General features: G+C 45.7%; 1 protein-coding gene across 3 annotated transcripts in view; it reads right to left on the reverse strand.

The window, feature by feature from the left end:
- Positions 1 to 1664: 1664 nt before the first annotated feature.
- TMEM260 (transmembrane protein 260) overlaps positions 1665 to 12129 on the reverse strand; it is a 62905-nt gene continuing 52440 nt past the window's right edge. The window contains exons 13-17 of one of the 3 annotated variants that reach the window (XR_014528802.1): positions 10260 to 10436; positions 9019 to 9072; positions 6547 to 6637; positions 3684 to 4500; positions 1665 to 3000 (exon numbers count right to left, since the gene is read on the reverse strand). Coding sequence is in view for 2 of the 3 variants with exons in the window: in XM_083515146.1 (XP_083371272.1) it covers positions 4219 to 4500; positions 6547 to 6637; positions 9019 to 9072; positions 10260 to 10436 (604 nt within the window). In the remaining variant the exon portion in view is untranslated. Of the gene's footprint in view, positions 4555 to 6546; positions 6638 to 9018; positions 9073 to 10259; positions 10437 to 12129 lie in introns of all 3 variants that reach the window. The other 2 variants (XM_083515146.1, XM_083515147.1) reach the window with 2 other exon arrangements.

Raw genomic sequence — 12129 nt, forward strand, 5'->3', positions numbered from 1 at the left:
CCCCTCCGCCCCTGAATAGCTCGCCAGTGATCTTTGAATGCCAAGCAAGCTCCTAAAACCTTCCCTCTTCATTAAGCGGACATTTCTATACAGGGCCCTGTGTAAGTGCTCTGGAGTCTAGCAGCTACACAATTGGAGCAGGGTGCAGGGGGGCCGAGAATCCCTACAGATTCTGGCTACTACTTACCCAAGTGCTGAAGGGCCCTGAGTGACTTAATTCATTAAAACAGGTTGCTATTAATTAACTGTCATAATCAAATAAAGAGCCATTATTTGCATTTCTTAACGCCGTTCCCTTTTAGTCCGCAAGCGAGGAGGCGGTGCGTGGAGTGGGGAGGGATTATTTTAACACAAAAAATATATATTAGGGGGGGGGGGGTTAAAAAAACCCAGCACACGCACACAAGAGAGAGGGGAAAAAGAGGGTGAAAAGAAAAACACTCTCCCCCTATTCGCTTTCCACAAATGCTCCCTTTCAACATGTAAGCAGCGGGACCGGCAGCTAATTACAAGGACCAGATCGGCAAAAGGAACAAACAGGGGAGGCAAAACTCAAATAGGAAAGTAATTAGGAAAATGCAGAAATGTGTTTACTTGGCAACCGGTTTGTGCAACTGAGACGAAGGGAACAAGGACGGCCCCTGGTTGTTTGAGAAACTCGGGGAGGCTGGTGACCCCAGGAGGACCGCCGGAATTAAACTTCTGCCCGTTGGCTTCCTTCGAGCACCGCAGCCGCTGCAAGGAATGAGAAGGCCTCACTCTGGACGCGCTGGGTGGATGTTTGGTGGCAAGCGGAGCTTTGCTTTCCAGAGGGCAACCAGGGTCGGGCAATCAGTTCGGTAATGAAATAAGGGTTGGGGTTACTGGGAGACTCAGGCACCTGGTGACATTCTACAGGGAATCAGACAGAGGGCCTTCTCAGTAGTGGCACCTGCCTTGCAGAACACCCTCCTGTCAAATGTCAAACAGATAAACAACTACAGTGGTACCTCAGGTTACATACGCTTCAGGTTACAGACTCCGCTAACCCAGAAATATTACCTCAGGTTAAGAACTTTGCTTCAGGATGAGAACAGAAATCGTGCTCCGGCAGCACGGCAGCAGCAGGAGGCCCCATTAGCTAAAGTGGTGCTTCAGGTTAAGAACGGACCTCCGGAACAAATTAAGTACTTAACCCGAGGTACCACTGTATTTGACTTTTAGGAGACATCTGAAGGCAGCCCTGTTCAGGGAAGTTTTTAATGGCTGGTGTTTTACTGTGGTTTTAAGATTTTGTTGGGAGCTGCCCAGAGTGGCTGGGGCAACCCAGTCATAAGGGGGGGGGGCATATTATTATTATTATTAACCCTGTTTCAAGAGACTCTGGCCTTTTCCCTGCAGGCAATGCTTTGGGAGCAGGACAGCACGGAGTTTCCAGATGTGGGTAAGAGGGCGAGGGGCTGTTCAGGTGGGCCTTTTGTCCTTGCACAAAGAATTGTCCCTGGACTCCCAACTCGCATCAGCTCCAGTATGCATGGGCAACAGGCAGGGACAAAGATGGCGGTCATTCCTCCTCTGGTCGATGCTATGGATAAACAACCTGACTGTTTGCAGGCACTGCAACTGTCTATTCACTCTCAGCGATTTTGCAGTGGCAAGAGGATGCCACAAAACAGGCAGGAAAGCAGGGTAATTTATCTGTTTATTCGATGAACGATCGTGCACCCACAGGTTTAAAAAAAACACCTCTCAGAGCAGCTAATTCAACGAAAAACGAAAACAAAAATGAAATATACACATAAAAAAGCGAATGTAGAGGAGCATCAGAAAATTGCCCTTCCAAGAGAATGAGGGAGGTGTTCACAGTGAGAGCCAGCACCTCTTTTTCTGGAAAAATAGCACCGGGTTCAACTAATTCGAGTTTTTGTCTCCATCCTCCTCCCTGCTGAGTTCTACAAGGGCAACTCTGAGATTAAGGAGGAGGAAGCTAACAGGCACTGGAGATGGATGTAAGAGACAAGTCAGGCAGGTTGGGGATGTTTAAGAGTCAAAAACAGCACCCTGAATTAGCCCACTTACCCACCAACCCAAAAGAGATGGGGAGCTAGTACAGCTGTCTTAAAACAGCCGAAATGTACCCAGTCCCAGTTAGCAACCTAGCGGGTGCGTTTTGTACTAACCACAGTTTCCAAACTCAACGACAGCTCCACATTCAGTGCATTATGAGCATATGAAGCTGCCTTCTACAGAGTTAGATTATTTGTTCATCTAGCCCAGTATTGCCTTCTCTGGCTGGCAGTAGCCATCACCATAAGGATAATGAATTTTGTATTGATGGTGAGTAATCCTGATTTAAGTCCGAAGGCCAGAATTCAGAGGAAGGTATAAGCTGCTTTATACCATGCCAATGGTCCATCTAGTTCAGTATTGTCTGCACTGACTGGCAGCAGCTCTCCAGGGTTTCAGGTAGGGGGCATTCCCAGCCCAACCGACAGATGCTGGGGATTAAACCCGGAACCTTTTGCATGTAAAGTGGACGCTCAACCGCTTGATTTATGGTCCCACCCCTTTGGATAATTACAACAATCCTGGGATGCCACCAGAAAATTTGTAACTTTTGTTCGGAGGCTGCAAATGGTGCACGGAAAGGAGTGCTGTGCCGATGAGGCTGCTTGGCTCTCCAAATAACGGGCTGGATTTCGTAGCCCTCAAGAGACTCCGTTGAAAGTTCCCATCGACTCGTTTGCAGGGGACTTATTTGGCAATGAGCACCGCTCCTCCGATTGCTCCTGATCTGGCCGAGGGGTGTTGGCACATCTTCTCATCAAGTCTTTCCTTCACTTCTCAATGCATTTTCCTGTTGCTCTTCTGACTGCAAAAAGGCTGTTCCTTTCTGAAAGTGGATTTGTTGCACTTGGGCCACAGAACACTTCCATCTGTTTTAAACACCTGCCCTTCAATTTGTGCACAAACTACTGATAGCATTGGATGACTAAAGGTTTCAGTAAGGTAAAGGGACCCCTGACCATTAGGTCCAGTCGTGGTCGACTCTGGGGTTGCAGCGCTCATCTCACTTTATTGGCCGAGGGAGCCGGCGTACAGCTTCCGGGTCATGTGGCCAGCAGGACTAAGCCGCTTCTGGCAAACCAGAGCAGCGCACGGAAATGCCGTTTACCTTCCTGCCAGAGTGGTACCTATTTATCTGCTTGCACTTTGACGTGCTTTTGAACTGCTAGGTTGGCAGGAGCAGGGACCGAGCAACGGGAGCTCACCCTGTTGCGGGGATTAGAACCGCCGACCTTCTGATCGGCAAGCCCTAGGCTCTGTGGTTTAACCCACAGCGCCACCAGTACTATCGGCAAAAAGAGAAATGCTTCTCTGTTGCTTTCCCAGCTTGCACATTGTTTTTGTTTGTTTGTTTGATGCCATTTCATAAAGCCTCTATCATTTCACCCCTTCCTTAGACTCTCCCCCAGTGCCAGATTTATGTATAAGCTAGCAGTTCGAAAGCACGTCAAAGTGCAAGCAGATAAATAGGTACTGCTCCAGCGGGAAGGTAAACGGCGTTTCCATGCACTGCTCTGGTTCCACATGACCCGGAAGCTGTACGCCAGCTCCCTTGGCCAATAAAGCGAGATGAGTGCCGCAACCCCAGAGTCGTCCGCGACTGGACCTAACGGTCAGGGGTCCCTTTACCTTTAAACAAGCCATAGCTTAGGGCCCCACTCTCTTGGGGCCCCAAAACAAAATTTAAAGGGGGAAAAACTGGATGCACTTTCCCAAAATATAAGATAAAAAACCAATAAAATAAAACCTACATACAGCAGCAGTGCTTTGTATTGTGTAGGCTCCTATGATGTAAGTCATGGGCCCCGCCTGCTAGCCTGCTCCCTAAAATATCACTGGTTTGCCCATTTCTGTATCAATTACTTTGATAAAACACATATTTTGTTATGTGCAAATGGCTTTAGATACCTGTTAGGTCCATCAATTACCATATAGCATATATTCAACATAAAAAACAACGACCATTTGTTGTTGACAAAGGACAGCTGGACATATAAAGGGCCCCATTACCTTTAGTAGCTTAGGGCCTCATCAATCCTAAATCTCTCTCCATTTTTTTAAGCAACCCAGAGCTTGGCTTCACTTCCACCCATAGACTGTTCAACTTACATTATCTTCTTATATTTCATTATTTCCCCAAGAGTTATTTTCTATGTGTTGTCCACAGCTCCTTCACTTTGTGCCTTGCTGAAAAGTCTCCCCACCCTTTTTCATTTGTCTCAACCCCCGAAGTTCCTTCTTCAGGTGTTTCACGGCTTGCAAGATACTGCCCTGCTGGGGCTCGTCTTCCGCTTTCTCCGTGTAAAGAAGGAAGTGCTTGATGGCTTCTGACAATAGCAGTTCCGGGTCTTCCCTTTCTGGCTGAAGGTGCAACATCCTCTCACAGGCAATTGCGTAGTTCTTGTGCCAGTTGACCGGGTGCACTTTGTGCGTGCTGACAATCTCCCTGTACAGCTAGGGACAACGGGGGAGAACTCAGTTTTGAAGGCTCTTCCGAACAAGATGGATCTGATTTAAATCACTAGTCAAATATTTACAACCAGATGAAGGTTTCATTTTGGGAATAATAAATTTTCAGAGTAGTTTTTACAGTTACAGTGGTACCTCTGGTTACGTACTTAATTCGTTCCAGAGGTCCGTTCTTAACCTGAAACTGTTCTTAACCTGAGGTATCACTTTAGCTAATGGGGCCTCCTGCTGCCGCCACCACCGCGCAATTTCTCTTCTCATCCTGAAGCAAAGTTCTTAACCTGAGGTACTATTTCTGGGTTAGCAGAGTCTGTAACCTGAAGCGTCTGTAACCCGAGGTACCACTGTATATCAAAAATTACTGATTTGGTTATACTGTTAGAAATACATAGACCGATCATTATGAAATTATTGTGAGGTTTAGTAAGTTACCGTATACAGTGGTACCTCGGGTTACTTACGCTTCAGGTTACATACGCTTCAGGTTACACACTCCGCTAACCCAGAAATAGTGCTTCAGGTTAAGAACTTTGCTTCAGGATGAGAACAGAAATTGTGCGGCGGTGGCAGCAGCGGGAGGCCCCATTAGCTAAAGTGGTGCTTCAGGTTACGAACAGTTTCAGGTTAAGAACGGACCTCCAGAATGAATGAAGTATTTAACCCGAGGTACCACTGTATATCCGAGTGTAAGCTGACTTTTTCAGCACATTTTTTATGCTGAAAAAGCCCCCCTCGGCTTATACTCAAGTGTGGCGGGCGCTGTGCCCCTCCTATGCCTGCTCTTGCGAGTGGCAGCGGCAGAGGGACAAGTGGCCCGAAAGCAGCCCTTTTGGGCTGTCGCCACCACCCATAGCTGTCAACGTTTCCCTTTTTTTAAGGGAAATTCCCTTATTCCGAATAGGATTCCTTGCAAGAAAAGGGAAAAGTTGACACCTATGCCACCACCAAGTTTGTGGTGTGGTGAACCGGCTTATACTCGAGTCAATAAGTTTTCCGAGTTTTTTGTGCTAAAATTAGATGCCTCGGCTTATATTCAGGTCAGCTTATACTCGAGTATACATGGTAACTGTTTATATTTGGACAACTTTTCCACTGCACTTTATTAGAAGGAGAAAAATAATAATTTCCTTAATAACAATTTAAACAATCTATTTAACTAAAACAATAACATTATAGCATATGTATGCACGTTTGTTGACTAATGTGGTCAAACGTTTTTTATAAAAAAAAACTTAGACTGAGTTTTAGCACAGATGAAAAACTTAAAACAAATTCTTATTTCCTGATGAATAGCCTTTGGACAATAATGTAACTTAAATAGAAAACTATCCTTAGAAATATTTTTCCTCCAAAAGCATTTTATTTTAAAAATCCGATTTATTTATTTTTTAAAAAAGTTAAATAGAAAAAAATCTGATTTAAATAAAAAAACTTTTTAAAATTTATTTTTTTTAAAAAATCATGGATTTTTATCCACCCTGCTTCCAAAACATTTGCAGAAAACCCGCAGAAATGTCGCATGTTCATACCACGCCCTCATTCTTCTCAAATTTTAAACTAACACTCACTTAGGGTTATTTTTTTAAAGGTCGCGCTTGATGCACCAAATATCCATAAAAAATAAGTTATATATTCGTTCAAAACTGCAGAAAAGTAGTACATGTTCAACAAACACACATCGTAAGACACAGCTCAATCTGATGCATATCTATGCAGAGGGAAGTCCCGCTGAATTCAATAGGACTTACTCCCAGGTAAGTGTGCACAGGATTGAAACCTTTGAAGTTTTGTGCCTGCAGCTGACAAAGCCTCAGGCAGTAATTGGCTGTGCTGCTGTGATGCCACAGGAAGACTGGTCCAGCAGAGCGAAAGGAAAGTAAAGGAGAGAGCTTTGGAAAGGAAGATGCTAGGGAAGGGAGCGAAGAATGGAAGTTTCCTTGGATATCCAGGTCAGAAAGCAGGACACCACTCCATCATACAGACTAAGCCTTCCTCTCTGCTTCTTTAAGTTAAAGAATATAAGGTACCTACCTTGTAAGCGTATGTATAAAGCTGGGCTTTCACATCCGTAGACACACGAGCCGTTTCCGCTAGGTCAAAAATGAAAAAGGCTGTCTTCATCCTGCAAAAAAGTGGAAGCTGTTAGGAGCTTGTCCCACACTCGAGTAGGACCCTGGCAGAGACACATGCCCGACTGGCATGTTCTCTCCCTCCTGGTCGATCGGGAGCTTCATAAGCTTTCTTCAGCCCGAACGTCACAGCGACTGATGCCAACCGACATCGGCACACTTAGGGATCCGCAGAGTTTGTGCACCTTGCGTAACAGGCCTCAGCAACTCAGCATTTTGGCTAATCTACTTTATTTACCCATAAACACACAGGGAGCACTGCAACATGGCTCCCTCTCTCTCTAGCATCAGACAACAAAGAGAAAGAACAAAGGACAATAGTCCCACTACATGGAACACAGTAACACAAATATCCTGTCTCCGTCACTTCCCACTCTGTGGAGTCAAAATATATGCCATCATGTGATAGACAATAATCCCATGACTGCAATCATAGAGCAGGAATTCTAACAGAAGCACATGACTGTCAGGGTTAAAGGTTCTTTAAATACCAGTTGGTGCCCATGAACCAGGGTTGGCTGAGGACACAGAGCCAGAGAAACTATGCCAGAGGTGTGGTGCCCAAGATGGTGGCAGTAAAGAAAAATAAAATTCTAGAGTTGGAAGGGAACTCCCAGGGTCATCTAGTCCAACCCGCTGCAATACTGGAACCTCAACATGCAGGGGGCCCCATCCAATTTGAAACCGTACAGGACCCTGCTTAGCTTTGCAAACAGGCTAGCAGTTGTATTGCTGTATTATTGCTGGGTTGGGGCTAAGCAAAGGAGGCTTCCAAGCAGCCTTCCTCTACTTGACGGTGTTGGACTACAACTCCCATCATCCCTAGCTAGCAGGACCAGTGGTCAGGGATGATGGGAGTTGTAGTCCAAAAACAGCTGGAGACCCAGGGTTGAGAAACACTGCTTGAAATTATTTGCATTCACAAAGGTTCACGCAGACACTATTTGCATCTGACTGCAGGTCACCAAATGCTGCTTCCTATATTTCTCCAGTGCCTTCATTGTGTCACCTGCTTATTAATTACAGAACTGCGGAGTTGGAGGGTACCCCCAGGGTCATCTAGTCCAACCCCTGCATTGCTGGAATCTCATCACCGAGCTCCCCCACCCAATTTGAAACCATACGGGACACTGCTTAGCTTTGCAAACACGAAAGCAGTTTTACTGCTGCAGCTTCTGGCGCAATTCTCACAGGAAGGTAGGAAGCTGCCTTATGGCTGGACCATTGGCCCATCTAGCTCAGTATGGTCCACACTGAACGGCAGCAGCTCTCCAGAGTTTCAGGACAGGGGATCTGGAGATGCAGAGGATCGGAGCTGGAACCTTCTGTGTGCTCCACCAATGAGCCATGGCCCTCTCCTTAAAGGAAGCAACCTTACACTGTGTTGGGCCATTGGTCAATCTAGCTCAGGATCGCTGTCACTGATTTGTGGTGGTTCTTGGGGGGTTTCAGGAAGGGGCACTCTCAGTCCTACCTAGAGATGCTATCAGGGACTGAATCAAAGACCTTCTGCATTCAAAGCAGGGGCTCTTCTACTGAGCTATAGCGATTCTTCAACATCAACTTCATTGGACTGTTCATGTTGTTCGGATGCCTGATTATCGTCTTCCAAAGCAACTACAGTCATACCTCGGGTTACAGACACTTCAGGATGCATTTTTTCAAGTTACGGACCCACCGAAACCCGGAAATACCAGAACGGGTTACTTCTGGGTTTCAGGGGTCACACACACGCAGAAGCGCTAAATCACAACCCGCGCGTGCGCAGACACGCTGCTGCAGGTTGCGAATGCTGCAGGTTGCGAACGTGCATCCAGCACGGATCACGTTCGCAACCCGAGCGTCCACTCTACTCTACTTAAAAATGGACTACTTAAAAACTACTTAAAAATGGAAGGCGTAATGCTGGTGGTCAACAAAAGAGGTTTAAAACTCTAATCTAAAAAAAATGTAGTATAAGCACTGACAACTGGGAAACACTGGCCTGCGAGCGCTGTAACTGGAGAACAGCCTTCGCCAAAGGTGTCATGGACTTTGAAGACGCTCGAACTCAGGACGCGAGGGAGAAACATGCTAGGAGGAAGATACGCTTGGCAAATCCACACCGTGATCAACTCCCACCTGGAAACCCATGTCCCCACTGTGGAAGGAAGTGTGGATCCAGAATTGGCCTCCACGGTCACTTACGGACTCAATGCTAAAACCCTGTTTTGGAAGACAATCTTACTCGGCTATGAGGGATCGCCAAAGAAGAAGAAGAAGAAGATAGTCGTTTCCCAAATGAAGGCCTGTATGGACACCATGCTGTCTCCCTTCCTTTTAAAACCCATTCAGAAGGGGAAATGTGGGGGGTGGGTGCATTGGGGGCTCTCACCTGGCTTGCCACATCTCTTCGTTTGCCACCAACTCCCATGAAGATGAATCGAACCTTTAAGAAGTGAACAACAGGAGCTGATTAACTGGCTCATCAGACATGAAAAGGTCACAGAGAGACTGAGAATATTAAACAGGGTCACGCTGTACAAACACTGGAATCTGGCGCTCAAAGACATTCTAAGTCGGGGACAGCAGAATTCTGTGGGCCGCCTGAACTGTGGGATGTCGAGCGCATTTGCACACCATGCCTCATTCTGCAAAGCATTCTAGTTATGATGGAAGAGCAAAGAGCAACACGGGACAAAAAAACACCCCTCCCTCTAATTCTTATTTAGTTGCCACTCCAGCTCCTGAGATTTCAGAAAGCACAACCCACGTGCCCACAGACATATCTTCACAATTAGAAGGACTAAAAGCTTGATTTTTAAAAACGCCTTTAATGTTTTGCCCGTAACCTAGCCCTGTGGATGCTGCTGGGCTACAATTTCCATCACCCTTGACCACTGGACCATGCTCGCTGGGGCTGATGGGAATTGTAGTCCAAAGCTCCCGGGGAAGTCTGGTGTAACGCACCATATTTTTCGCTCCATAAGACGCACCTAGTTTTTAGAGGAGGAAAGGGGGAAAGCCCCATTTTTGGGGAGCTCTGCTCACAGTTGTGCAGCTTCTTTTGCAAAGGGGGAAAGCCCCCTTTTTTGAGGATCAGCTCAAAGTTTTGCAACTTCTTTGCAAAGGGGAAAAGCCCCCTTTTTGGAGGATCAGCTCACAGTTGTTGAGCTTACTTTGCAAAGGGAAAAAATCCTGTTTTTATGGGGTTCAACTCACAGTTCTGCAGCTTCTTTAGGAAAGGAAAGGGAGCAGTTTCTACAGTTTCCAGACAGATAATCAGCCAGTCACATGTTGCTGGGAAAACATACAGCCTCATTCCGCAGAACATTCAACAGTGGAGACCTGGGCAAGGGTTCAGGGCCGGAAAGGGAGCCAGCGGCAGACCACACACTCACTCCATAAGACGCACAGACATTTCCCCTTACTTTTCAGGAGGAAAAAGGGGTGTCTTGTGGAGCGTAAAATACGGTATAAGCCACCCCACCCCCCATTTCTGAGGCCAACACCAAGGCTCAAGAGCTAAGGTTGCCAAGGAAGATTGGGGGCAACTAGGCCAGATGTAACTGCACCCAAGTTCCTCATCCAGGTTTGTGAACTTTCAAACCCAGCCACCAGTTCTGCTGTTCTCACCTCCCATATTCCTCACTCCAGTTGTAGAGGTTTCTGGTTCTCTCAATCCACTCTCCGGGGTCGAAGGGAGTTTCCGAAGGCACCAGCTTCTCGCAAGAGCCCCACGGCCAAAGGGAGTGGCTTTTCTTCCAGGTGGGGTCACCTTCGTGGAGCCCAATGCAGACAAAGGTTTCTTTGCTGTTGCAAACAAGCCACACAAAAAACAAAATACAAATGGGAAACTATTTTTTTAAAAAAAGATTTTTATTGATACAGCAAGAAAAAACAAAAAACAACACAAATACCAAATTACACACTAGAATAACCATAGACACATAATTTTCTTAGCAAACAATAAAACATATATTGGTCTTAACACTAAAGACCCAACCTCCCATCTATTCCATATTTCGATTTCATATTACTTATTGCCAATACACACTTTTATCATAATTAAACTTACTCTTAATATATCTAATTTCTTATATCTACTTTGCAACTATTACTGAAGTTCCTCGAATGCTGCAACAAAATTTAAACTACTATATTTATTTTTCAGATATTCTTTAAAAACCTCCCATTTTGAAACAAATTCCTGTTCTGATTTATTCTTTATTTTTTCTGATAGACCATGGGAAATGGGAAACTAGAGCTGCAAAAAAAATCACCACCACCAATATTATTTATTAATTTGCATTCAAGATTGGATTTACTGCAATGCACTCTGTTAAAGCAGCAATTAAAACATTCACAGCAGGGGGTTAAAGTTAAGAGAACAGGTGGAACGCTCATCTAAACATGGGTCCTTTAAGAACCGGCAGAATGCCAGTACTGATGGAGGCCTCTCGTATGTCAACAATGTAGCTTGGTTCTGGGTAACAAGGAAACCACCACATGCAGAAGGCAGAGTTTAACAATTAAAACTGTTAAGAGAGTGATTAATTAGGCTAGACTTCCCACAGCAATTTAGAATCTGTGGAGAAGACGTTGCTGGACTAGAGAAATCTGTGGTCTGCTCTCACCATAAAATTAAAGACTCAGAGGACCTTGCAGGTCATGTGTTCCAGCACTGTACACAACTGACACCCACCTTCCTGTAACTCACGGTCACTCTGGAGCAACACAGAACATATATTTTGCCTTCTGCTGTGCAATTAAAAGGTGTACCATCTCAGGATCACTGGGGAATGAGGAGTGGGTAGCGAGACGATTTGCAAGGTACTCTGGTCACATCCTGGCTTCAACGGCCAAAACTCAACACTTTCAACTGAGCTCAGAAAAAGACTGGTAACCAATATGTACACAGCCCTCCACAGAAAACCAATAATTGCAAGGATATAGCTATTCCTATTAACAGACTAAACATACGGAATAACTTTCTGACAGTAAGAGCTGTTTGACAGTGGACGTTGTGGACTCTGTGTCCTTGGAGGTTTTTAAGCAGAGGTTGGACGGCCATCTGCCATGGATGCTTTAGCTGAGATTCCTACATTGCAGGGGGTTGGTCTGGATGACATTTGGGGGCCCCTTCCAACACTATGATCATGTTAAGACTTCTTAGTTCTTTGTTATGCAAATGTCTCCAAGCAACTGACGACACACTTAGAAAACATGGCCAGAAATACATTACACCAACAAAAGAATTTGTACGGAGTACCCACAACTCATTATTTTTAAGGACCCACCATATTAACTTGTTTTAAACTGTTTTCAATACTCCCAGTACATTTCCGAGCACAATTCAAAGTGTTGGTGCTGACCTTGAGAGCCCTAAATGGCCTAAGCCCAGTAGATCTGAAGGAGCGTCTCCACCCCCATCGTTCAGCCCGGACACTGAGGTCCAGCACCGAGGGCCTTCTGGCGGTTCCCTCACTACGAGAAGCCAAGTTAC

This window comes from Podarcis liolepis (genome assembly GCF_965112155.1).
Source record: "Podarcis liolepis genome assembly, chromosome: 1".
Classification (NCBI taxonomy): domain Eukaryota; kingdom Metazoa; phylum Chordata; class Lepidosauria; order Squamata; family Lacertidae; genus Podarcis; species Podarcis liolepis.